Below are 26,854 nucleotides of genomic sequence, written 5' to 3' on the forward strand. Positions count from 1 at the left end.
GAACATTGCAGTGCATTCCAGAGGTGACAGAAGACTGACATGCCATATGGCGGGGTGCTATTTTCAAAACACGCTCATGCTTGACCTTGCTCCCACAGGTATTTGAAAATCTGGCCCATTGTCTCTATTTCATTGTTGTACCCTACCCACGCACTAACTGCAGTCGAGAGGCCGATTCCCCACATGACCTTTGTCAATACCACTCCGAATTAATTACAAGAGATGCATGAGGAGCATGTGTTCACAATTCAGAAAATATATTTGATTTTTGTTTCTAAACAGCTACTTGCACGTGTTGTTAAGTGAGGGATTTCAAATTCTTGTGTTCCAACCCTTCCATAAGGTGCATGCATCCAAAAATGATGACCCCAATTAAATTCCTCCAATATGACTGTATTTTTGTGGCTCCATTTCTGGCAATGAAGGAACTGAAATTCCATCCCTGGTACCCAGTAGATAGAGCAGAAAAACTGGCTTCATAGTCAGTGCACCAGGTTTCTACTCGTCCCCAGTTTCCTGACGGGGCTTCACTGGTGTCACATGAATCTTGCGATCCAATGGCACAGGCCCCAGTACAGCATTTTTTGGCTGGGTGGTAAGGGCATATTTTCATTGTGTTGCAAAAATATGGTTCCAAATTCATAAGTTTTAGAACATAGACTTTAATTTTTTTTATTCATTCATGGGATTTGGCGTTACTGGGTAGGCCAGCTTTTATTGGTCATCGCTAAATTACCCTTTTTTTCTCCAGAAGGCATTTAAGAGTCAACCACATTTCTGTGGGTCTGGAGTCACATGTAGGCCAGACCAGGTAAGGACAGCAGATTTCCTTCCCTAAAGGACATTAGTGAATAATCGGCAATGATTTCATCATGAGACTTAATTCCAGATTTTTATTGCATTCAAATTTCACCATCTGCCACGGTGGGATTCAAACCCCAGGAGCCCAGAATTTCCAGGTCTCTGGAATACCAGTCCAGTGAAAATACCACTATGCCACAGCCTCCCCTTCCTAAAACTAAAAGTTAAGATAATTGGAAAAACCTGATTAAGAAACTGATTAGCAACCCTTGTGAAAAGGTAAATCAAATAAACCTAAGTTTAACTGACCTTATAAGAGTTGATAGTGAAAAAAGAACTTAAATAATGGGTAACCCATTTCTGGATCTCTTGTTAAAACAAGAGTGTATATCATTATCTCCATAAAATAAGCTAAAAGCTAGCGATTCTGGGAAAGTGTCATAAAATATAAGTTCTTCATATGGGTTACAGAATTGAAGGTAAAATGATTTGTTTAGATTCCTGTCTGAGCCATACCGAAGCATGCCACGTTGCCACAGAGATAGTGATTAAGGGTGGAGCTTTGGTTAGAAGGTTCTTTTGTTTAATTTATGTGTGTGTGTTTACTGAGAGAAACAAGCAGTCCAGTTTGGAGACAGACAGAGGCAGCTGCAACTTTGCATTGGTATAGATTGCATCTCACCAGATTGAGGAAGCCAACAGGAGATGATAGTCAGTTAGACCTGCCCTTTAAGCAGAGAAAATACTAACTTCATTGTTCACCACTTAGAATGTAGATGGGGCTCCCAGTTTGGGTTTCATGAAGGAAAAGCAGCTGTAAGGTTTGCTTATGTATGCAGCTAGTGGAAGAAATCTACAGTGGTCCTCACAGAGCCTTGTGACAGAAAGCAGTCAGCAAAGTTAGCTTGGAAGCTTTGAGAATGTAGTTGGGTATCTGCAAGGGGTTGAGACATCCACAGTCATGAGCCATAAAGCTAATGGAAGGATCCTCATAAAATATTACCCCAGGGAACAACTGGAACACTGAGGAGCATTAAAGTGAATTATAGAGGGCTGTGGCATATCTTTTGGATTGGTCCCTAAAGAAATGAATGAACCTTCAAGATTGTTGTGATATATAAGAGAATTCTTGGGTGGGGGAGGGGTGGTGGGGAGTAAAAAGTAGAACTGAGTTCATAGCATAAGTAATTACAAACCATAGTGTTAACTTAATAGTGTTTGCTTTGTTTAATTTTTATAAACAATAAAGTTTGTTTTTGATTAAAAACATGAAATCTTGTGGCGTAGTTCTATCAGTTGATTGTTGGGTGTTTGCATTCCCCTTTAAATGTTAATGGTCCCTAACGGAATCATAACAGTTGCTGCAGGAATTCCAACATGTTACATCCTTGGCACCAGCCCAGCATTATGTCCCTCCAGAAATTGCAACAAAGCAAAAGGGAATAGGTGTACAGCAGGGGGAAAAAAAACTTAAATCTCATTGTGCGGTTCAAGTGGGCTCACTCAGGAGGTATCAGGGAGATATATATAAATTGATTTCAGAAAGGGCTATCTCAGCCTTTCTTCATTCTAAAATAACACCCACATGGACTGGTTAGCTTCTAATGTATTTTCCAGACTTCTAAATGGGAAAATAGCACTTAATGCATGCACGGATGTTTAACTGGTATGTGCTGATTATGAGTGTGACTGGATATTCAAAATTACCCAGAAATCTCGAGTGGACATTTGTGAATTCAAAAGGGGTTGGGGTTAGGGGGTCAGGTTGCGGTTCCTCCATGATCAGGTTGAGGTGTTACAAAGTAGACCAAAACAAATCAGAAGAACTAATAGCACATTTCATGAAATGATAACTGAGGAAAAAAAATTGACATACCTCCTCTTTGGTTTTGAAGACAATTTTTCCTACAAATCCTTCCTCTGGGAACCAACACAGTGGAATTTTCAGGATCTCCTCCTCTGGACTTATGACTCTCTGGAATGGGGGCTTCTTACATTCATTTTTGTCTTTAGAAAGGGGAGTTTTCTCTTCCAGAAGGAAGTAGTCAGCGGTATCTGCCTCTGAGCCACCCAAAATGACTACAATCTGCAAGGATCAATTAGAGTAATTCAATCTCCAATTTCTTCGCAAGGAGAATGGCTAACATTAAAAATAAAAGACCTTAATCCAGTTTTGATTTTCAAGTGAATACTGCTATAAACCAATGTTCAGATTAGCTAGTTTCCTGTTTAAATGCCCCTTAGGTTGCAAATCATTCATTATGCTCAAATCTTGTTAAAACGTCTTTGATGCTCCAGGTATAATTGCTAATTTGTTCCCAATTGGCCACAGCTCTGGACTTGTACAATACAAATGTATACAGGCTTGGCTTAAATAGCCAAGTGGTTATGGTACTGGGTTTGTAACCCCAAGATCAAGAGTTCAAATCTCACAATGGCAAACTATGAAACAATGTAACTTCATCTGAAACAGATGGAAACGGGTTTGTACTCAAAAGAGTTACACATGTATACAGTTTGATAGCTTAAGTGAAACAAACATGGCTCAGAAGTTCACAGCAAATAGTTCCTCCAGTTTACTGTTCCAGTTTCTAAAAGCATTTGGGAAAATTACATTGGGTTGTACTCTGTTTATCACACCATGTTTCTGGTCTCTGAGCTTGTTGGATAACTTCCAATGGATTTTTTCCCCATGGGATTATCTCTAACAGATTCGCATCTGCTAGTGCTTTATAATAAAATAAACTTAAACAACATGTTTTCTTAGATATGGGGAAGAATTTTCTCCTGTCGGTGGGGAAGTGCAGGAGTGAGCGCATGCATGCGCGCCTCCGATTGGTGCCCCCGATTGAGGGTGCGCCACCGTTTAATGTGGGCCGGCCAATTAAGGCCCATCCAGCGTGACATCCGCCAGGAAGCGCTGTGCGCTCCCTGTGTGTGCTGGGGGAATCCCTCAGCCGGGAGTGTGCTCTTTTGCGCATGCGCACAAAACAGCGTGCTCATCTACCTGAGGCTAAGTGCTGCCTCAAGGAGATCGGCGCCAAATTTAAAAATGGTCAAGGAGCAGAAACAAAATTTCCCTGACATGTCCCCTCATGTGATACTGTCACATGAGTTGGGACATGTCCATCACTTTAAATCAAACTTTCATTAAATTTTTAAAACCTTCATGAAACCTCATCCCGCCCATAGATGAGGTTTCAGGCTTTTTCCAATGCCCACCAGGGTTCTCGGCCTGCTCGCCAACCCTAAGGTTGGACAGGCAGGTCCATTAATTACTTGAATTAGTTTGTAAATGGCCTCAATAGGCCATTGACAGGTCGGCGGGCACACAGCTGATTCGGCTGTGCCCCCGCTGACCTGAAAATTGAAATGACGCATGGTGACATCGGGAGTTCCGCCCAATGTCATCCCACATCGGCAAGTGAACCCCGCTCCCCACCCTAGATATCCTGACCATGGTTCTTTTAGATTTGTCCAGTACCCTCCAAAAATGTAGTGGGTCCCAGTAGATGCAATTTTTGTACAGCTTGGGAATTCAACATCAAATCGCCTGTGACTTTGTCAAATCAGATCTGCAGTGATCCTGCTGTGTATCTTTTGTTTAACTGGTATCTGCAAATTCAACTTGGTTTATCTGAACATCTTTCAAGATTCAAGATGTAACCGAAGTGGGACTGGAAAGGAATAGGACGGTACAATACTGCTCTTTGTCTTCTGTGTTCCAGTACAACACAGGCTGCTAGGAAACTTGTTTCTCTCTGCCAGGTTTATAGGACCTTCATAATGGACACAAAATGTCCACAACATAGCTCAGAAAGGGATGATGTGGGAAGCATAGTGGAGGCCACTCTCTGAGAATGGAGCTAAGGCCCACTTGGGTTAGAGGAGAGGAATCTCCATTCTGCATTTGACTACATTACTTCTGATTATGGAACAATTGTTTAATAAATGCCCTGAATGGCCCAAGAATTCTATTCTCTAGCACTGATATCCCACCTTGCTGAGAAACAAAGAGAGAGTATGAAAAGGGACTGGCAGTATAATATAAAAGGGAATCCAAATGTTTTCCATGGCATATAAATAGTAAAAGCATAGTAAAAGCAGGAGTGGGGCTGATTAGGGGCCTAAAGGAGATTTATACATGGAGGGAACGAAGCAGAGGTCCTATATGAGTAATTTGCCTTTACCAAGGAAGGAGGTGCTGCTAAAGTCATAGTGAAAGAGGAGGCAACTGTTGGGTTGGGTCAAAGATTGACAAAGAGGAGGTATTAGAGAGGCTTGCTCTACTTGTTGATAAAACATCAGGACCAGATGAGATGCATCTAGGATATTAAGGGAAGTAAGGGTGGAAATTGCAGAAGCACTGACCATAATCTTCCAATTCTGCTTAGATACAGGGGTGGTGCCAGAGGACTGGAGAATTACAAATGTTACACACTTGTTGAAAAAAGATGTAAAGATAAACCTAGCATCTGCAGGGCAGTGATGGAAAGGTGCTTAGAAATGATAATTTGGGACAGGAAAACCAACATAGATTGGTTAAGATTGTGCTCAGTTAGCCTGCTTGAATATTTTGTTGAGGTAACAGAGAGGATTGATGACGGTAATGTTGTTGATGTGGTGTAAATGGACTTTCAAAAGGCATTTGATAAGTGCCACATAACAAGCATGTCAGCAAAGTTACAGCCCAAAAAATAAAAGGAAGAGTAGGAGCATGCATATGAAATTATTGAATGACAGGAAACAGAGTCATGGTCAATATTTTTTTTGTACTAGAGGCAAGTATATAATGAGGTTCCAGGGGGGTCAGTGTTAGAACCTCTGCTTTTTCTGATATATAATAATGGCCTAGGCTTGGGTGAACAGGGCACAATTTCAATATCTGTGGATGACACAAAACCTAGAAGCATTATGGACTGTGAGGAGGATTAGTGATAGACTTTAAGGAAACATTGACAGGTTGGTAGAATGGGTGGACATGTGGCAGATGAAATTTACTGCAGAGAAGTGAGAAGTGATTCATTTTGGTAGGAAGACAGCAGAGAGAGAATATAATATAAAGGATACCATTCTAAAGGGAATTCAGGAGCAGAGGCACCCATGGGTCTATAAAGGTGGCAGGACAGGTTGAAAAAGTGGTTAATAAAATAAAGGAGATACTATGGGTGTAATAAGTAGGGGGAATAGAGTACAAAAGCAAGGAAGTTATCATAATCCTGTATAAAATACTTATTTGGCCTCAACTGAAGTACTGCATTCAATTCTGAGCACCACACATTAGGAAGAATGTGAAGGTATCAGAGAAAGAGCAGAAAAAAATCAGCAGAATGGAAGTTGAGTCGATAGATTGGAGAAGCTGCAGCTATTCTCCCTGGAGAAGAGAAGATTGAGGAGATTTGATAGGGATGTTAAAAACCACAAGGGATCTGGACAGAGTAGGTAAGGAAAAACTGTTCCCGTCGTGGAAGAATCAAGAACCAGAGGGCATCGATTTAAGGTCATTGGCAAAAGAAGCAATGGTGCCATAAGGAAAAACTATTTTATGCAGCAAGTGTTTAGGATCTGGAATTTACTGCCTGAGATTGTGGTGGAGGCAGATTCAATCGTGGCTTTCAAAGGAGAATTTGACAATGAAGAGAAAAAATTTCCAGGGCCCTAGGGAAAAAGCGGGAGAGTGGATCTAAGTGAGTTTGTCTTGCAGAGAGCCGCATGGCCATGATGAGCCAAATGGCCTCCTTGTATGGTGTGACCATTCTATGATAAAATAATATAGGAATATAAGTTTAAGAGGTGACCATCATCTTTTCCTGTAGTGAGCACACTTATGTTACAACATCCATGAACTGTCAAACTTGTTCCATCAATCTGCTGCACATCCTTTTGCTAAGATTTCAAATTAACACTTCTATGGAAAAGCACAAAATCTGGATTTCATTTCAGGCTACTATTTAAAAAAAAAGCCTAAATAAATTTAAAAATACACAAATGGATGCCCAGCAAACTTTCCATGCTAATTTTCTGTTCTAAGGCATAACTTTCTATTGGGTCCCTTAACCTTTTGGATGAGTTGACCATACAGTGACTCACTTTGTCCACTAACTGTCCAGCTGTGGTCTTCTCATTGATGGCAAAAACTGTGAATGGTTCAGGACCTGGCACTCCATGAATTGTAACCTGGTAACTGACTCCAGATCTGTGGTCCTCGTTATTAAACAACTGTTCAGAGTAAAAATATTGTTAGCTCTGTCTTGATATATTTCATAATCAAATTGTTCAACTGGATTCCAACTAAATTCTATGGTTCTTGAAGTGACAATTCTTAAGGAATTGGTTCATTCAAATTACCACTGATGAAGGTATTAGGTTCCCAGTGTTGTTTTCCTCCATTCTTCGACTGTAAATGAAGAGACTGGATATCTCCAGAGATTCATTATGAGAGTTTTTAAGTTGTAGATGTCTGTACCCTGAGGAAATTAAATACTAACAAAGTTAAATACTTCAGGTATTAGGTTTTATCTTTGTCATTAAATTTTTTTCATTACAATCTATGACTGGTCCTTCATAATATGAAAACAGAAGACAAATAACTTTCTCTTTGAGCCTTTTCACTCATCTTTCTTGAATCTCTTTAATATACTGACCACCCTAAAGGCTGACCACATAACCTGCCGACAGGCCTTAGTTAAAGCCATACCGAAGCTGGCTTTTGGCAGGATGAATCAGTATGACCCTGTCCTCCGATCAGTGAGTATACCCCAGCAGCAGCTCTTTAACATTTCACAGCATTAAACAATGCTAATTATTTTCATTTAACACAATTCGAGAGGAATTCTGAAGAAAGCAGCCATCAAGACCAGAATGGTTATTTCTGTGCCTGTAATTTGCAGTTCAACAAGGCACAGGCAACCAATTGTAAGGGAGATTAAGTAGTATAACGATTATAGTCTGATTCAGATTGCACATCACCTGTTGGCCTCAGAAATTTCATTCAACCTGAATGAGACAATTGATGAACAAACCATTTTTCACTTCTCCCTAATACATCAAGACAGGGTAAGTCAATACTGCGCCCAGTTTTAACTTTGTGTTAAATGTTGAATGAGTTTTCGGGTCCAATATCTCCAGAAGAGGGAGGGAATTAGAAAAGTAAACATAATTAATGATATTTAAATTATCTTTATTACTCTCACTGCACTCACTCAAGGCAACCCATGGTTAGGTGGACTTGAACAACACACAGTACTCCAAATGGGATCTGATCATATGAAGAAAAACTTTTTCATGCAGCGAGTGGTTAAGGTCTGGAATGCACTGTCTGAGTCTGTGGCGGAGGCAGGTTCAACTGAGGCATTCAAAAGGGAATTAGACTGTTCTTTGAAAAGGAAGAATGTGCAGTGTTATGTGAAGAAGGCAAGAGAATGGCACTAAGAAAATTGCACTTTCGGAAAGCTGATGCATACACGATGGGCTGCATGGCCTCCTTATGCACTGTAAAAGTTCTGTGATCAGCATTTTATTCAGCAATGATGCATCTTCATATGAAGAAAATCATGGGCAGGAAAGAGCAGCAAGCCTCTTTCTTAGATTTGTAATCTCACCCTTTGTTGAGGTGGCCCAGTACAGTGTCCAGCTGATTTCCAACAGACTGGTTTGTCAATATATGCTTCTATCTTTCATAAATGATTGTCCAATTTATCCCTTGCTGAGAAAATTTTATCTTGAGTACTATGATAATGGTTACTGGATTATGAACTACAGATTCCATATGAGGTACTACATACATAACTGCAGCCTATACTGCCAGCAATGTACAGCTGTATTTTGATTCACAGCCACAGAATGACCATGGTCAATAGTATCATTGCGATACAGCAGAGCCCAGGACTCATTTAAATTTGAAATGTGGAGGCAGCTTTAAAATCATTTCCAAGTCTGCCTTTTCTACTCGGCGCAACCAAAATATTCCATTTAATCACATACCTCAGCTGGTGAGCACAGCACATCTATAACCAGCTAAGGTTGCCATAAACATATCTTGCACTTACTGGCATCAGATTATATTTAAACTGGTTGGTCTGGTCCTGGCTGCATCAGTTCAGGCTTTGAGGACTGAGTGGTAAAAGTGAGATGTTTTGTCCCATTGAAATCAACCCTAATGTCTGCTTTAAACCATAGTTCTTACATTGACACAATAGGCAATGGTTTTGCTGTGAATTTGTACATTATAGTCACATTCAATACAGTTACAGACAACTGTGCCCAATGACATGCCAGTTAAAGCTAGGGAGTATGCTAATGATTTCATAGATTTGAGCATTATAACTCCCAGGTCCCTTTCCTGATCAGTATCCATTTAGCACATACTCCCTTTTTATATCCCTAACCTAAGCTTAATTATATTATAGTTATCTATATTGAGTAACCTGCCGCTAATTGCCTCAATTATGTAAAACCTTAAAATCCTTCTAAATCTGGTTATGTTGTTCCTCATTATTTGTTCCGACCTCATTTAAGTATCATTTGCAAACATGGACATGGTGCTTATAATCCCTCATCCAAGTCATTAATGCATATCAATAATAGAAAAGTTCCCAATGCTGATCCTTGAAGTGCCCTGATAATCACTTTCTGGCCTTAAAATTCTCGTTTGTGATTAGCTACCGTTTCCTGTTGCTAAACTAATTTTCTATCCAGCCTCTTGTTATGTAATTCTTTTATTTATCCATTAATTGCTGATACAGAATTTTGCCAAAATCTTTATCCAAGTGTACAATATCAGCTGTGTTCCCCTGTGTCCATGCCAAGAATGTCTCCAAAAAACTCTGGCAGGTTAATTAAACATGACATTCCTCTCCTAATACACACCAACTCTCCTTTAACAAGTTCTGTTTTTTCCAAGTGTCCAATCACCAGAACTCCAAAGAATGTTTCAAAGACTTTTCCTGCAACAAAGGATTGTCTTTTGACCCTTGTTTTAAAAAAAAATTCAGGTTAAGTTAGTTACTTTCCAACCTTCAGTAATTTCTCCTGAATTTACCGAAGAGTAATGGATGAGCTTGAACAGTTACAGGCCTTACATCCTGTATGCCCCAACAGTGTAAGGTAATCCTGAGGAGATATTATGTCTATATTAAGAACCTAAAGTAATATTTCTGTTTTCATACTACCCAGCTCATCCTCTGTTCTTCCTGGAAATATGTTGTAACTTCGCTCCTCTTCCTGGGACAAGATGGAGATGCTGTGACTAGTTATTAATTGTGCTATTTCTTTGTCTCTGGATTCCATCCTCCCATTTTTAGTGGAAATCCTTTTTTCACCCTTTGTTCAACGTTATATAACTTGAGAAACAATGAAGGAGAAATTAGTCTTGGGGAGTAGCACAAAATGTGTGAGAACAAGTCGACAGCTCAAATCTTCTGACCACCAAAGTCCTTTATCCATTTTGAAATCACTATGCTTATTGCTAATGTTACTCTTTGCATCCCTACATTGGTCTCCATTGTTTTTTCACATGGTCTGATTTGCTGGAATGAGATTTGAATGTAGCCTCACTTGCTTAAATAACTCCAACTTTCTACTGTGATCTCCCAAACATTATGTATTTTTTTATTTTATTTTGCATTCCTTTGTAGTCTGATCTTCTTAAAGAATTTGTAAATAGTTACAATCTTGTTCTTTTACTGTATAAAACAGAATGATGGTAAGAATATACAATGAAGTCAAAATTGATCTGCGAGATTGGTTTTTTTGACTATTTTTCATTATGAGAGATTTATGCAGCTTTAAACATCACAATCATTAACACTAATTCGAATCATTGTCCAATAATCAGCATGTTCTCAGCCCAATCATACATCTCAAAGAAGAGGAGTGAGGTTAGCGAGAAAGATTACCTCCTTTAAGCGCTTTTAATTGGATGACTCTTTGAGCTGTTACAGTGGAGCTATTATTCTCCACCACCACAAACCGTAAGAAAACAAGGTCTTCAAAGTAAACGTGGAAGAAGAACTGCTCATTCCACATAGGGTTCAGGGTGTTGCGATGAATGGGCTTGGTGCGAAAGTGGCAGCTATCCTGTGGCATACCAAGCACGTCAATCTCAACGCACGGACTCCCTGATGTATTGCTGGGACAAACATACTGTCCAGAAATGATCTAGGAAGAAGAAAAGAGCATAAGCTTCAGTATCGAATGGGAATGCGATGCTTTATACTTAACTTCAGTTCACTGTTAAGACACAAAGGGTTCAAACTTAGAGCTCAAATTGAGTGTGGGTCCTCATAATGGGCTCCTTATGGAACATGTCCACATGCTTTATGGTGGATCTATCAAATTCCCCACATGTTTTCCATTTAATATGTGGTGGGTGGCAAAAAGAGTAAAGTACTTGAATGGTTAAAATCCATAGACCTTGCAGTTGTTTTGTGATGTGGCCTTAGTTAATGGTAGGTCTAATCTGATACAATAGACGAGACAAAACAAATTTGTTACAATGCAATGGAAGTGTGTACGTTTGTCTGGCTCACTGCACTCAGGGAAGTTCTGGGTCAAGGAGATGCTGACATTGTTTTAAACATCTTTGCTCCAGCTGCCATGAGATTTGTCCAACCCACCACAGGCCACCTGTATATCTACAAGAAAGCTCTGATAATTTTATCCAAATATTTTGTCCGATTCTCATTCACCCTTTGAAAGAACGGTCATGTTTATAGAGCCCACATCCCAGTTTTTCTTCCTAACCCTGTAAGTTTCTCATCCTCAAGCACCTGTCTGACTTCCTTTCAAGATTATTTATGGAATCAGTTTCCACCATCTTTTCAGGCAGAATGTTCCAGATCCCAATGCCTTGAGTGAAAAAAAATCACCTCCTCCCTCCATAGATCTTTATCAATGGTTGGAACCTATAACCTCTACATATTAATCCATTTGACAGAGGTAGTACTTTGTCTCTATCTACTCCCTCAAAACTTCTCATCATCTTGAAAACCTATTAGGTCACCTCTTAACCTTCCCTGTTCGAGGGAGACCAGTGCTAACTTTTCCAACCTCTTCATATAACTGAAGTCCCACAACTCTGGTAACATCCTGGTAAACGTCCTCTGGATCCTTTCTAAGGTCTTTACATTTTTCCTGTAACATAGTGCCCAGAATCAATCACATTACTCAAGCTGAGGCTGAACCAGTGATTTATAAAGATCATGCATGAACTCTTCACTTTTACATTCAATGCCTCACTATAAGCTTTTTAAGCTATACCATGTTTAAAAATTTGACAACATGGACATCAAGGGCTGGATTTCATGGAGGTGCCAAAACATGCTGCTGGCAGGCTAAACAGGCTGAGTGTGGGACTTCCGCCACTCAGTGGGAGGAGGTACCGTCCTTCAGAGCTGCCAGCCAATCCGACTCGTTGGCAGCTCTAACAATCCCAGCAGCACCTGAACTGCGAAGTGGATGCTGCCGGGACTGTGAGCAGGCCCACACAGATCTCCGACGGATTCCAGAACCAAGTAAGTTCCTTGCTTCTAAGGCAGGGAGGGATTGAGCAGCTGAGGGAGGGAGGTGAGTGTGGGTGGGTTGGGGAAGGGGTCTGGAGCCCAAGCGGCGAGGAACAAAGGGAGGGGTTAACACCTTGGTAGGGTTTGCACCCAATACGCATAGGGCACCCCACCGAAGGACGTCCATGCCTTCCTTCTCCTGGTGTTTAAAAGGTGGCCGGCCCACTCCCGCCCACTTGCATTCACCAACCACTTCATGGCATGGGCAGCATAATATTCAGGTCAATTGGCTTGGGGACAGTTCGGGGGTGGATGGGAAGGTGGCAGGCTTGCCACCGCTGAAGACATGTACGGTCAGCCCCAAATTCGCTCTATTTATCCATACTTTTCAAATTCATGCCATTCATATTATACTGCTTTTCCAGATTAGTTCTCCAGAGTGCAGCACCTTACACCTCTCTGCAATGAACTCCATCTGCTATACATCTGCTGATTTCACCAGTTAATTAGTAAAGCACAGAAAAATGAAAGACTGTTCACTAAATAGCAATGGTGGTTAAAGATAGATTTGATTAATGTGAGTGAGGAAGAAATATAGCAGCTATGTAAACTCAAAGAAGTTAATATCTTTAAATAAGCTGGAGCAAGTTTTATTGAATTATGAAAAATAACATTCCAAAATGCAAAGTTATCCAATACACACTTAAACAAGAGGAAGAAACAACAAAATGATGGTCTGTGTCATGCTGGTTCCATCCCAAACCCAGTAAATCAGCTCAACGCCTGCCTCAGTATCTCTCAGGGAGAATCTCTCTCCACTTACTGTTAGACAATGTAGCGATGGACTCATATTCTCTATTCTTTCCAGGGGAGAGAACTGATTGTGCATTCGACAGTTTTTGTCCCATAAGACTGGCGACTTTAAGACGTAGCCACATCCACCATTGGCTTCAAACATGGCTGCATTCAGATGCATTGGAAGATCTAAGGGGAGGTGAAAGAGAATGTTGTTAAGCTCAATGATTTATATAATATTTTGTAGCCGACTCTGGAGTAGTTCCATCATTTTGAAGCCATCGCTCCACGAAAATCTATGTCTTCCATTCCTTGCAGTGATTGGTGACATGCTGTGTGAGATCATTTTTTATTTAATGTCCAATGATCAAATGAAACCCATCATGGAACACATTGAAAACAGGAGAAAGTGGATTCATTAATATTTCCATTAATGTCGCTCAGTTAGAAAACTGAGGAATTATGAAGAACTCTGAGACACTAGTCAATAAAATTCAACCTATGGGCGGAATCATCCCAGTTTTGCATGAAGTGTGGTAATGAACGGGAAAAACGTTTTTCCCCCGCTGGTCACAATGGTGACTTTTCACGCTGTATTGTCCCAAACCCACCGCATTAATTATGCATTCCTGGGATACACGCCATTTCAATGGCAGGTGGGCTCCGATTCACCTGCCATGCTATCACCTCACTGCTTCATCACGCCAGGCACCACATTTAAAGTACAGCCATGCTCAATGCTTCCAGCCCAGGACTGTAGTAAATAAGACATGGCCCCAATAAACAAGACGACTGCAGTCCTCGACCATCTTTTGGACGCCATGGAAGCCCACTGTGATGTCCTGTACCCATGCTTTGGCCACAGGAGGGCCAGCAAAATTACCATTCCGGCTTGGTAGGTGATGGCAGTGGTGATCAGTGCCAATGATGCACAGAAGAGGTTGCCTTCCAATGCAGATAGAAGATGAATGATCTCATCCATGCAGCCAGGGTATGGCAACCAACTCATCACTCTAAACTCACACACTCAAACCCATCACACATTCACTGGCATCTCACTCACTGCCAGCTCAAGGGACCACTCACTCTCTCACACACACCCTCACATCTCCATCTGGCCTTATCTCCTCTGGAGACTGCCTCCTCAGCCCTCACCATCTTGAGGTCACTTGCACAGATCAACATGTGCCCCCTGGGATACCCTCCTTCCTGAGCACAGCTCTTGACCTGCAGCCTCTTTGCTTGCCTGAGGCAACTTCTCCCCCTTCCTCAAGTAAGCCCTAGCTCTGTAGCCATTGAAAAGCCACCCACACATGGCTGATCAGGTAGGTACCCGTGAGCCCCCATCAAAGTGATGTGGTGTTATCTGTGAAGCCTGGCGCTGAAGACTGCAAGCACTGACTGAAGAAAGGTAGGCAAACAAACCTTGAAATCCCAAGTGAAGCGTAGCCCGCCAAATGCATACCTTATGAATGTTGTTGTGAAACACACCGGCGTATTTTCCATCCAAGGTGGGCAGACGATCAGCAAGGGTCGGGTGTGGGGTGGGGGGAACGAGTCTGGCGGGCTGGCCTTATAATGATACGCTGATGTATTACAATGAGGTTCCTGACATCTGATAGCAAGGAATACGGCCCACCATCGGCAGGCTGAGCAGACGATCACAAAATGGCTTCATGATGCCGTGAAACTGACTTTTGGCCTTCGCGCCATATTATCTGAACACACCCAATGCCAGTAGGCATGGAAAATCCCAGCCTATGATTATTTAATAATACAGCTTGTGTCATTATTAATCAGATTTTACATTTCTTAAATAGTAGATGAATGTAGCCAATGCTTTCACCACGAGATAGTTATTATCCTCAAAGCTCCCCATTAAACATTATCCTTAAAAATGTCTCCTGATGGTTTAAATCCTAAAGCACTGAGCTGCCAGTCTGTTGGACTGATAAATGTTTATTGTAAAGCTTTCGGAAAGTGTAGCTTAATGAGCCAGTCAGCCTGATTGCAGTGATTAGCACTGGAAATGCTGACACAAAGTGGATGTTATGTTTATTGCAGATACAGTTAGAGTACCTTAAATCTAGCGACCTGAAAACCAGCGGTATCCAAAATCCAGACACTTTTGCACCCCCCCCCAACGCGCACTCCAAGTGGCTTAGTGAGCCAGGGTCCCACTCGACCCACAGTGAAGGAAGATCATATTGTGTCCTCTGTTTACTGAACTAAAGCATTCCCAATTCTTCTTTTGAAAACCGGCAAGTTCCAAAATCCGGCATGGATCTGTCCCGAGGTTTCCGGGTTGCAAAACTGCCACAAACTTTACTGTAATAAACCTAATGAAACTGCAATAAACTTTTTGCAATTAAAGGTCACAAGGGAGAACAGTTGGTTCACTGTAGAGGAGAGGTGAATGGTTGAAGGGTGAGACTGGAAGCACTGAATTTTCAGCCATGTGCCTAACAGTTATGTAACCACATGTCCTTGATATACTAGTCTTTTGCACGGAGCACTGTCATAGTTAAGTATCTTTTGCCATTTCCCCCACAAATAAAACCTAAGATATATGAGCTCTCCTAAAATGTGTTTTGAGCAGAATTTTGCCTGAAGTGATTAGCTGCCCCGACAGTGTAAAGCTGAAATGTTAATCCAATGGTGGTGGAGGGGATTATGGGATTATGTTTTGAAGTGTCTCCAAAAAATGACCGATGTGATACTTTCTGGTCATTCTGGTGACACGCTGCACCTTGGCATTGGCAGAATTTTTTCTGTTCTGCTAATCTTTGAAGAGAGGCTTTTTAAGAATGGAATGAGTATTAGCACCACAATGTCAGCCAATCAGTTGGAAGCAGGGAGGAACTAGGGAAGCTCCAAACTTATGATCAAAACTACATAAGACAGAGGCTTGAAGTTTCACACTGATGTACAACCTCTCCATCATTGTGAAAATAGTGGAAGAGGCAAGAAATCTGGAAGTCCCCACCCCAAACATTGCATCTACCGTTTTTGCAAGGGCAGGATTTGCATATGTGCATTTCATGGAGGCAGTTGAAAATAAACCAGTAGCTGCCTCCAGTCATGTCTGATTTTCATGAGCCAGGAGTGGGAAACACAGCAAATGCAGACTAGATCTGGTGGGAGCAGGCTTAAACTTTGCAGAGTCCTTCAGAGAGGTAAGGTACCCTTTGGAGAGGTAGGGTTTACCTTTGGATATGGTCCCAGGGCTTCTTTGGGAGATCTAAGACCCCCTTTGGAAAAGGAAAGCTGCCCATTGGGATTGTTAAAAGTGGACATTAATTTGCATAAAAAGTGCATAAACTCATTGGAATTGTCAAGAGAAACTGTCAAAAGGAGCTGTCAAAACTGTCGAGAGGAATTGCCAAAACTGTCAAAAGGGCCAAAAGCAATGATCAAGCTGTCAAGGCCTTTAAAACACCTGCCCTTTAAATCTTTGGAAAAAAAACCCATCAAATGTTAAAAAAATCATTGTTTACTATTTAACTCTGCCTGTTGACATAAGCTTGAGGGTTATCATTATGGATTTGAGCTGCATGCTGATTTCACAATGTTCTAATATCACAGGAGGTTGCCACCCATTATCACAGTTTGATTGACAGCTCCAGATGGTTGTGGAATATTTGAAGTGGGACTATGGATTCCAATGTTTGTTTTTATAAAGGATTAAGCACTTGAATGAAACATCTGTTCTTATAAGGGATTTTTTAGTTGAGGGAATTTAAATACAGTGAATGGGCTTGCTTGTATGAATGAGAGTGCTATTTTTAAAATAAAGGTTGCAATAGATACTTAGAACTTAATCTTATTTAATTTCAGCATGGGTTCCTAACTTAACCCATGCTGGATACTGGGTGGGTTGACATGGTACATGGAAGGGCAAAAGGTGGTGGGTAGGGGATCATGGGTTGGAACTAAGTTGGCATGGTGGGTATGAGAGGCTATGGGGGAATAGAGTGCATGAGGTGGCATAGATCGGGCATGGAGTCTATTGGGGTGAGGAGGTATGGAAGGTGAGGGCTGTTTTTTATTTTAATGGTTTTTAAAAATCTTAAAGTGCCAATGTACCAAGCAGACCTTCCACACAGTCTGCTTCAGCACTTGGCAACCTCCGCAATCATTCCAGTTTGTCCAGCCTGACTCCTAGAGAATCCTGCCACCAAAATCCCAACTTCTGGGCATTCTCTCCTGGGTAGGGCTTGTGGAACTGGGAAATGTTCCGACTCTGTGCTCTAGACCCGAAAACAAAAATTCAGGCCAGAGTTTCCATTGTATAGCAAGATTACTCCTCCCACAAAATGCAATGAGCAGAGGCCAGTTACATAGCATAAATTATGTGGTTAAAATTAACCCCAGTTACTTACAACAGTATGGTCTCCAAGTGTGACTGTCAGGGGAATTGTACAATCATCTCGACCCTGGTCAAGATTTGTGTTGTCAATATCAACGCAAACACCAACAACTAAGGGCAGGCATAGGAGAGACATAGCTTGTGCCCTGGTTGTTAGGAGAAGTAGCAGAGATAGCAGGTACAAGGTGTCCAATGGAGGAACATTATGGTGACAAGAGCTGCCTCATAGAAGACGCCCCCCTCCAAAATTCTCTTCCCTTCACATCAGCCCCACCTTGCCAGGGCCTGCCTGACTGACCCCAGTGATTGCACCTCACTTAATTGTGATCTAGAACGGCAGCGATATCCTCCTCTCAGGCCTACTGCAGTACCAGCGTTGGCCATCACTTCCGGTGGTGCTGCCAGTGCTGGAGAGCTGCTGTCCTCTGATTGGCCAGGGAACTCCGATGGCAGCCAGCTGGCTGTCTGATTGGGATTGGGATTAAATCCTGCTGGGGCTCCCAGAAATGGCTACTGCAGTGGGCCCACCCACCAACTGGAGAGACCCTTAAATTCTGTCCAGTATGTGTACGGAGATTGTATTGATTATATCAAGTGACTGGCATACTCCAAGCTATGTATGCTTTGTCTACTCTGGAAATAAGGATCTTATGAACCAAGCCAAATAAAGTCTTGCCAAACAAAACAAAGTCTCATCCAATGTTAACTCAGTCAGCCTTGGGAGGATTAAAGGAGTGCACATGCTTAAAACAGATTCAGTTCAGATTACAAGGGAGTTTTATTGTTATACTCCCAGGTCCCACTGCCGTGCTGGCAGATACATGACAGCGTACATTGCATAAAAAAGCAGGCAGCCAACCCACTTGAGGGAGTGAGTGGCAGCATTGAGCCAAAGCCAGAATTGAGGCAGACCCGAATGTGTAATGAGCACTCAACCAACCTGTCCCTGCCCTGTGCTTGTGGTTAAATTCACCAGGATGTCACATATAACAGCGCCTGGCTTTCTTGATTGCATTCATTCTGATTTTGAAATTGAAGCATAGCTGGCAATCAGATTCCAACATTCCAAAATGAGATTCAAATAAAATGGTTTGTTTGAAATTTTAAAATTCTAAAAAAATTTTCTGAAGTCCTCAAATTATACTTAATCGTAAATCTCATAGATGTACTTAATGGAACCTCCAGTAAGCACCTCTAAGCAAATTGTGTTTCTGAATGCAGGTTCGTAAATCTAGTCACTCACCATCTGTTTGGTAATTGAGAGCAACCAACTGTATCCCGTGGAGCCAGAACATGAGAGGTGATGGGTTAGAGGAGTCGATCCGGGTAGCAGCAGGATATGTCCGAAGCAGCTGGCAAACTGTGTGTTGGATCAATTCCTGGGAATAACGCCTGCATAGCCGCTTGGCAGTGTTCTCATTCACTGACGAGATGTGATAACACTTGGGTGTCCTGATTATAGCGCTAAGGGAGGTGGTTGGGTTAAACGGAGGAGAAGATGGTTCTTCACAGTTCTTTCTTATGCCTTCAAAAGAAGTTGCTGTGTAAAAAAAAAAATTAGGGTTACCAAGGTTTTCTAACAAATGCAAACAAAAATCCTAAATATCTAAACCTTAACAGAATAGAGATTTAAAAGCATGCTTTCAACCACAATTCAAGTTGATTTTGTATCTATGATTGTTATTTTAATTAAACAACACACTGTCCCTTCAATAAACACCAAGTTGCCTGTGTGATGCCTACCACTGAAATTCAGCCATAAAGACCCAGAGCCATCTGGAAATGAAAGCAATGTTCCCATGATGGAGCTTATCTAGGACATTTGCTGACAATCTGCAAAATGGTTCTGGAATTTCAATTTGTTTTGGCTATTTTGGTTCAGATAGATAATTGAGGTAGTATTCAATTGTTCAGTGTATCATTGTGTGCATCTATCAGCTTCTCTGTTCCATGTGCTATTAGTCAAGCCAGGGTATGGGTACAAAGGAAGAGAAATTAAACAGAAAACAATAAACTGTAAGCATGAGAGAGTACATTTGAAAAATAAAACTCCTGTTCAGACACAGACACTGGTGTGTCATCTCTGAATATCTCTGAGGCATAAACTGCAATAATGGACAGGACTCTGATTATATAACCTTCCTCTCTAAGTAAAAGGAAAATTTTCAACAGGTTTAGTTTACTGTGAAACAAGATACTTCCCTTTTTATCTCCTCCTCCCGGTTTCAAACTCTATGGTGTCAAGCCCCTAAGTTCACATTTCTGTTTGTAATACAGGCCTGACAGAGCAGGGCAGAAGATGACACAAGTATGGCTGCTGCTGAACAGTCTCAATTACTGAAGCTCTTAAACTTAGTGATGCAAATGTCCGCTGCTACTAAGATGGTTCAGGATGGTGATGTTTATTATGAGCGTACATTTTGCTGGATTGTAGTGGATTCGGGGAGACTCCATGAACCTTTAGAAATGGTGGCCAGGACTTGATTCCAGGATTCCCAATCCTATTCTCAAGGTTTTCAATTTTAAGGGTGTGGGCTGGTTTGGGTCACGAGCCCGTACCCTGTAAACCTGATGTGGCTCGCTCCATTGAAGGGATAGGCATGTCCTAGTCCTTGCAATTTTCAAGGAGTTGGGCCAGTTTTTTAAAGAGCTGTGGTTCACGGCACCTCAGGGGCGTTGTGAAGCACAGGCCTGGGTTTTCGTCCGCAAGACAGGTGCAGAGAGTCTGGAGAATTCCCTGCCTGTCCAACCTTTCCTTGTAAGATAACTCTCCCCATCCCAGATATCAACCAAGTGAACTTTCTCTGAACTGTTTCTAACACGTTTATATTCTTGTACATGGTACTCCAGATGCGGTCTTACCAATGCCCTGTACAACTGTAGCAAAACATCCCTACTTTTCTATTCCATTCCCCTTGCAATAAATGACAACATTCCACTTGCCTTCCTAATCACATACTGTACCTGCTTACTAACTTTTCCTGATTTCATGTACCATGACACCCAGATCCCTCTGTACCTCAGAGTTCTGCAATCTCTCTCAATTTAAATAATATGCTGCTTTTCTATTCTTCCTACCAAAGTGGACAAGTTCACACTTTCCCACATTATACTCCATCTGCCAAATTTTTGCCCACTCACTTAACCTATGTCCCTTTGCAGACACCTTATGTCCTCTTCACAACTTATTTTCCTACCTACCTTTGTGTCATCAGCAAAGTTAGCAACCATACAGTTGGTCCCTTCATCCAAGTCATTGGCATAAATTGTAAATAGTTGAGGCCGGTAAATTGATCACTGTGGCACTCCACTTGTCACATCTTGCCACCCCAAAAAAGACCTATTTATCCCTACTCTCTGATTCTTGTTAGCTAAACAAACCTCTATCCATGCTAATATCTTACCCCCTATACCATAAGCTCTTATTTTGCATAGTAAACCTTTGATGTGGCACCTTATCAAATGCCTTCTGTAGATCTAAGTACTGCACATCCACAGGTTCCCCTTTATCCACATTGCTTGTCACTTCTTCAAAGAACTATAAATTAGTCAAACATGATTTCCCTTTCACAAAACCATGTTGACTCTGGTCGATTGAACTGAGATTTTTTAAGTGCCTTGCTATAACCTCCTTTAATAGATCCCGGCAATTTCCCTATGGCAGATGTTAAGGTAACTGGCCTGTAGTTTCCTGCTTTCTGTCTCCTTCCTTTATTGAATAGAGGAGTCCCATTTGCCATTTTCCAATCTGATGAGAAAATCTGATGCTCTTACCAGATCTACACTGTACATTTAAATGGGCAGCTACCTCCATGAACCACACATACATAAAATGCAAACCACCCCCATTCCCACCCCTGCAAAAATGGGAAGTGCTATTTTCAGGGACGGGACTTATAATCTTCAGGCGCTTCTGCCATTTTTGCCAAAATGGAGAAGCTCTCTGTCATGGCAAAGATCCAGGACGTAGTCTGCTGTCTGCATGAGGGAACCTTTTCAAAGTTCAAAAGGGCCTCCTCATGCCCTCAAATCCATGGATGCCCCCAAGCCAACAGATGTCCAGTCACCCACCCCCTATGGTCCTCATGTCCACATGCTAGGGATGCTCACTGACCTATGCAGCCAATTGCACAATACTTATTTACACAAGGTAAAGAGTGCTTGCAGTTTCTGCTATTGATACTTTAAAGGGTCTGAATAATTGGCTATAGTAAATATGAGGTTTTTTTAAGAAAACAAAGTTATTGATGAATGACTATTTTTAAAAGGTTTTTTATTCACGCATTGTTTTGTCACTAGGGGGTCCATTGCTTCTATACAGTGTATAGCGGGTGAATGGACAAATAATCGCCATGGCTTAGCATGGGGGACATGAGGGGCCATAGGGGTGTGGGGTGGGCTTACCTTGGCATGGGGCGCATTGGACAAGGGGGGCATACCCTTGCCTGGGGGTCCTGAGGAACCATAGGCAATGGGTGGGGGGCATGGGGAGTGCGGGAGAGGTGAGGGTTAGACGGCCTTAACTTTTTCACTATAATGGAGACAAAGTCCCAGAGCACTGAGGCAGGCCTTTTAAACAGCCCCCCTCAGCACCTGGTAGCCCCTGTGGCTGCCTCCAAACACTTTCCTGGGTCAGCTGGCTCGACTACAGCCTGCTCCTACCCCGCCAATGAAAATCCCATCTTTGTAGGCACTTTCTCCCAAGGCGGGCGGGCCAAGTCAGGAAAACTTCCTGACTCTTGCTTCCTGCCTCAAGGATGAAAATCCAGCCCATTATTTGCCAACCACCTGTCTGCTGTTACTAAAGAAGCTGCATGAGTGCAGCAAGATCATTAAGGATTTAATATGAATTTCTGATTATCCTTGACAGAACCTTAAAATTATAGCAATAGATTTAAGAATGAGATTATAGTTCCTTTTATATACACTTTAAATCAAATCAGATCATTCTGAATCAATTATTTTGTGACTGGACCCATGTTTGTTGTGGGAAACAGTGAACTGTGCTGGTTACCTCTTCCAGATGCCTTAATTGATGTCATTGACTCCCCAGGGCTCATTCTGTTAGATTTCCTGTTGGGTTTCACTTTGCCTCTACTTGATCCTGTTGCATTTAAAGTCGAAAGGCCTGTTCCCATTAAAAAGAGGAAAGGGTCAACACTAAAGAGTTCACATTTTTCCAAAAGATAATTTTTTTGATGTATATTTTAAGCTACTTGTGCCATTGCCCAGCAGCCTATGTGAAAATGTTGTTTCTTGCTGAGTTTCTTTATGTAATACTGTCGCATCAATGACTGGTACAGGAAAACAACTGTAGGTAGCCAAATCCATTTGTTTTCATCCTAGTATATGTGCAGGGTTCCATTTTATTTCTCTATCTTCAATGACAAAAACAGTGAAATAAAATCCCCAGTGATGTGCCATTATAGATGAGGTTAGGTTTCATTGAAGTGAACATTCACTCATACCTACAAGCATTATATATAGAAATTTGAAGGCTTTTCGCATAGATCTGAGGCAAGTACAACTGGGAACATTGTTAATTAATTGGTGACAGTGTAACTGTAGTGTGACTCCACTAATCTAATCCTCAACTTGTGCCTTGTACTGGAAAGTATTGGGCCAGATTTTGTGGTTAAAAATAATAGTGAGGTTAATGGTGCTCACTATTATTTATGTGCAATTCAATTAATATGGAATTGAAAAAAAAGCTAGTCTCAGTAATGGTGACACTGAAACTATCATCGATTGATGCAAAAACCCATCTGGTTCACTAATGTTCTTTAGGGAAGGAAATCTGCCATCCTTACCTGGTCTGGCCTAAATGTGCCACCAGACCCATAGCAATGCAGTAGGCTTTTAACTGCCATCGGAAGTGGCCTAGCAAGCCGCTCAGTTCAAGGGCAATTAGGGATGGGCAACAAATGCTGGCCTTGCTAGCAATGCCCATGTCCCATGGAATGAAGAAAAATTGGACAGCAACTTCTGTGGAAAGCACATGGTCAGTTAAACATGGAAATCTGGAAGCTGCTGTCTGAGATGCCCCGTTCCTCCAGAAGCTTACCAACAGGGCATCTCATCATCTGATCCATCATTGAAATACATTGAATGCCATGAAGCTTCTATGCTTAGCTCATAGCTAAGGTTAGGGATTATTAATTCCAATCTAAGTACCCTTTAATGGTATTTACTGAAAAAACAACTTTTCTGGCACTGACAAATAACTTTCTCAAGTGTGCAGTCTCATTCTTTCAGCTTTTAATAATTATTGGAGTTTTTTTTAAAGTAGGAAAAAAATGTGATTTTTAAAAACTTTTTCTTTCTGTCACTCTTCTCTCTTTCTCTTGATCCAATCTTTCTTTCCTTCTCTTTATTTCAATTTCTGTACCTTTTGATATTGGATCTATTATTTTAACTGACACCTCCTGGTTCAGACTCTGCACTATCCATTTATAACTCTACAATCTAATCAGTTAAGGATATATATTGGACTGAATTTTACTGTGGGTTTCAGAACCCCAACATCAAAGCAAAATGGGGATCCTGAGCTCACACTTGTCGGCACCAGGACTGGCTTGTCGATTTTACCGCAGGTGGCGAGCCGGTCGTCCAATTAAGCATGGTGAGAAGGCTCCCCATGATGTCAGCCCAATCAGAGGACTGCCAGCTCTGAAACCTCAACAGCAGCACCAGGTGAGGCAGTCACTGCTGAGGAATGAATAATGCAGGCACCTCCGGGTAACCAAATCAAAAATGAACCCCTCTAGGAAGATTCTTCCTCGGAGTGCGCAGTCTATCCACTTCGCAGCCTGCCGCTGGGACACTTGCCCAGCAGCACAACTGCATTGGCGAGCTGTGTTGGAACAGCTTCCACTATTTTACCAACCCCTGTTTTGCAGCCCGCCACCCAGTAGCCAGTAGAAGTCTGCCCATTGTTGCTTGCCTTGTTCACACAAGTCCAAGATCCCTTGTAGAGGACACTACACTGTTCATTATTTGGCTGACAACAATTTGCCATGTAAAAGCCAACAGACTGTTGCAAGTGTAATGAATGGCTGTCACTCTGTTCTCCATTCAAAACTGAAATCTGCTTCATAGCTTTTAGTTTATCTCATGCACCTAAATAAGGCTTTGTGTCTGGTGCAGCAGCTTACACAATCACTCTTTAGGAGTTCAAGATGTGCATCGGTCACGTGCACCAGAAGGTCAAAATGAGCTACCCTGTGCACAAGGAGTCCTGGATAAGTTAACATTTTGTGTTCTGAGATTTCACTATGTGCCAGTGTCTAGTGTACTGAGAACCCTGGGTTTACTAGTAAGGCTGGCTGGGAATGTGCATGATTCTTGTTCACTGGAAGACATGTTTGTGACTCCTGCACTACAGCCTGGGAACTATATTTATCAAACGTTTCAGTATATATATTTTTTAAACACGTAACTTTCTCATGCAGATTATTATGTAAATACACCTGATTTTTCAGAAATAATCATTATTAACATCATCTTTATTTTGGGCCAATTGGAGGTAATGCTCAGGACTATTATATCTGTTCAACCTCCAACATATCCCCAGCTTCTGTTCTCCTGCTGATTTGTGTATCATAAATAGACCCTCCCTTATCAGAATTCAAGTGGCTCGCACTTTTATATTAGCCGCTTGTTCATTCAGGGACTAGTAAGTTCTGATGATACCAGTGAATGAAACCACCACCTACAAAGGTTACTGGATAGACAGAAATGTATAACAAGCTGCCTATAAGGAGTCTCTAAGTAAGATGCACCAAAGTGTGCTAACCTGTGAATTTAACAGCCTGACAATAGATGACGAGGTCTGAGAGTTCGGGTGCTATCTGTCTGCTCTCCTTTTTGTTTTGGGGCAGGTAGAACTCTTCACCCAATTCCATATCGTAAACCTGGGAATTAAGCAAGCAACAAATAACACATGAGACAGCTCACCACTGCTGCCCCAAGTATGGTAGCAATGCCTCAGTTGAATATTTAGTAGGATTCACTCACCAAATAAGTAAAAGAAAGACCTACATTTATATAGTGCCTTTCACGACCTCAGGACATCCCAAGATGCTTTACAGCCAATGAAGTACTTTAGAAGTGTAGTCACTTCAGTAGGAAATGTGGCAACTAATTTGTGCACAGTAAGAACAGCAGTGAAATAATGACTAGTCTTTATTTTTAAGTGATGTTGTTTCAGGGATAAATATACGTCAGGATACTGGGGAGAAGTGCCCTGCCCCTCTTCAACTGGTGCCATAGGATTTAATTCCACTTTTGAGGGCCGACAAAGATTTGGTTTAAATTTTCATCCAAAAGGTAGGATTTTAACGGTCATGATGTGATGGTGAGGCTGTCCATTGGGCTGAAAAACCAATGGCTACCCTGGAATGGTTATTTCCGGGCGACCTTTGTAGGATTCAACTCCCAGCCGAGCATCTCCCTGATCAAAGTCAGGCTCTGAGTCACTGGGAAAAATGGCCACTAATGGTACTGCAGCTGCACCATGGATCACCCATCATCAGAGCCTCAGGAAAAAGGAGAGCAGGATAGGTTTGCTGAGGCAAGACAGAGGTGTCCTGACGAAGGTTGGGAGGGACGGGGGGGGCGGAGGGAGGGGGCAAGGGGGTAGATTTAAAGGACGGCGGGTGGGGGGGTTGATTTAAAAGGCGAGGGGTGGTCTCACTCTCGATCCGTCTGGCAGGTACCGCTTAAGGGCCTTAATTGGCCTCCAGGCAGGAAGACTGCCCTCGAGCCTTTGCACCCTGAACTAAATCGGAGGGAGGTAGTGAGACTTGAACTTCTTTCAGAGGCAAAAGTGCTACCACATATCACAGATGACAATTGATGCATTTGTATGATAAGCCTCTGCCTGCTATTTACCAATTTAAAACAAATGGGTTAATTTAAAAGAAAGCAATGTCATATAGAGCCATTAAGCACTTTCTACTATCAGTAATTTCTACCCTTCATTTTATTAGCTTCAAGCCCCATTAAACCTCATCGGAGCCCAGCAACTCCTGCACAGTGTTATTACATTCTTACATTGTTGTGCAGTTGTTTTCATCAGCAAGAGAGAAAAGGGCATCATTAAACGTGACTTCTAAATATAGAAATATAAATGTCTCATTTCTCACAATAAATCTTTTCTGCTTTGTCTTTTCTTTGCTGTGTAACACTGCGTCAGTCGATATTTTCTTAATTCTCCGTGGAGTTTCTTCTGTGTACTCAAAGTGGTATTTATCACTCGATGGTTTGTTTTCGGGCCTGTCATCAAGGATATTGTCTAGAAAGGAAAGAACAGGCACTTATGGGATAATTTTACTTAACTTAGAGTGTTTGCTAAGCAGCAGTGTGATTTGAGCAGATTGCTGTTAAG

General features: G+C 41.8%; 1 protein-coding gene across 5 annotated transcripts in view; it reads right to left on the reverse strand.

The window, feature by feature from the left end:
• Positions 1–26,854, reverse strand: part of plce1 (phospholipase C, epsilon 1) — a 418,731-nt gene that overhangs the window by 21,507 nt on the left and 370,370 nt on the right. For all 5 annotated transcript variants that reach the window (XM_041209226.1, XM_041209229.1, XM_041209227.1 and 2 more), the window contains 9 exons: positions 26,613–26,761; positions 25,262–25,379; positions 22,481–22,594; positions 18,710–19,006; positions 13,126–13,286; positions 10,698–10,959; positions 7,150–7,268; positions 6,892–7,020; positions 2,678–2,887 (listed from right to left, as the gene is read on the reverse strand). In XM_041209226.1, coding sequence (XP_041065160.1) covers positions 2,678–2,887; positions 6,892–7,020; positions 7,150–7,268; positions 10,698–10,959; positions 13,126–13,286; positions 18,710–19,006; positions 22,481–22,594; positions 25,262–25,379; positions 26,613–26,761 — 1,559 coding nt within the window. The remainder of the gene's footprint in view (positions 1–2,677; positions 2,888–6,891; positions 7,021–7,149; positions 7,269–10,697; positions 10,960–13,125; positions 13,287–18,709; positions 19,007–22,480; positions 22,595–25,261; positions 25,380–26,612; positions 26,762–26,854) is intronic.

This window comes from Carcharodon carcharias, chromosome 17, assembly GCF_017639515.1.
Source record: "Carcharodon carcharias isolate sCarCar2 chromosome 17, sCarCar2.pri, whole genome shotgun sequence".
NCBI classification, from domain to species: domain Eukaryota; kingdom Metazoa; phylum Chordata; class Chondrichthyes; order Lamniformes; family Lamnidae; genus Carcharodon; species Carcharodon carcharias.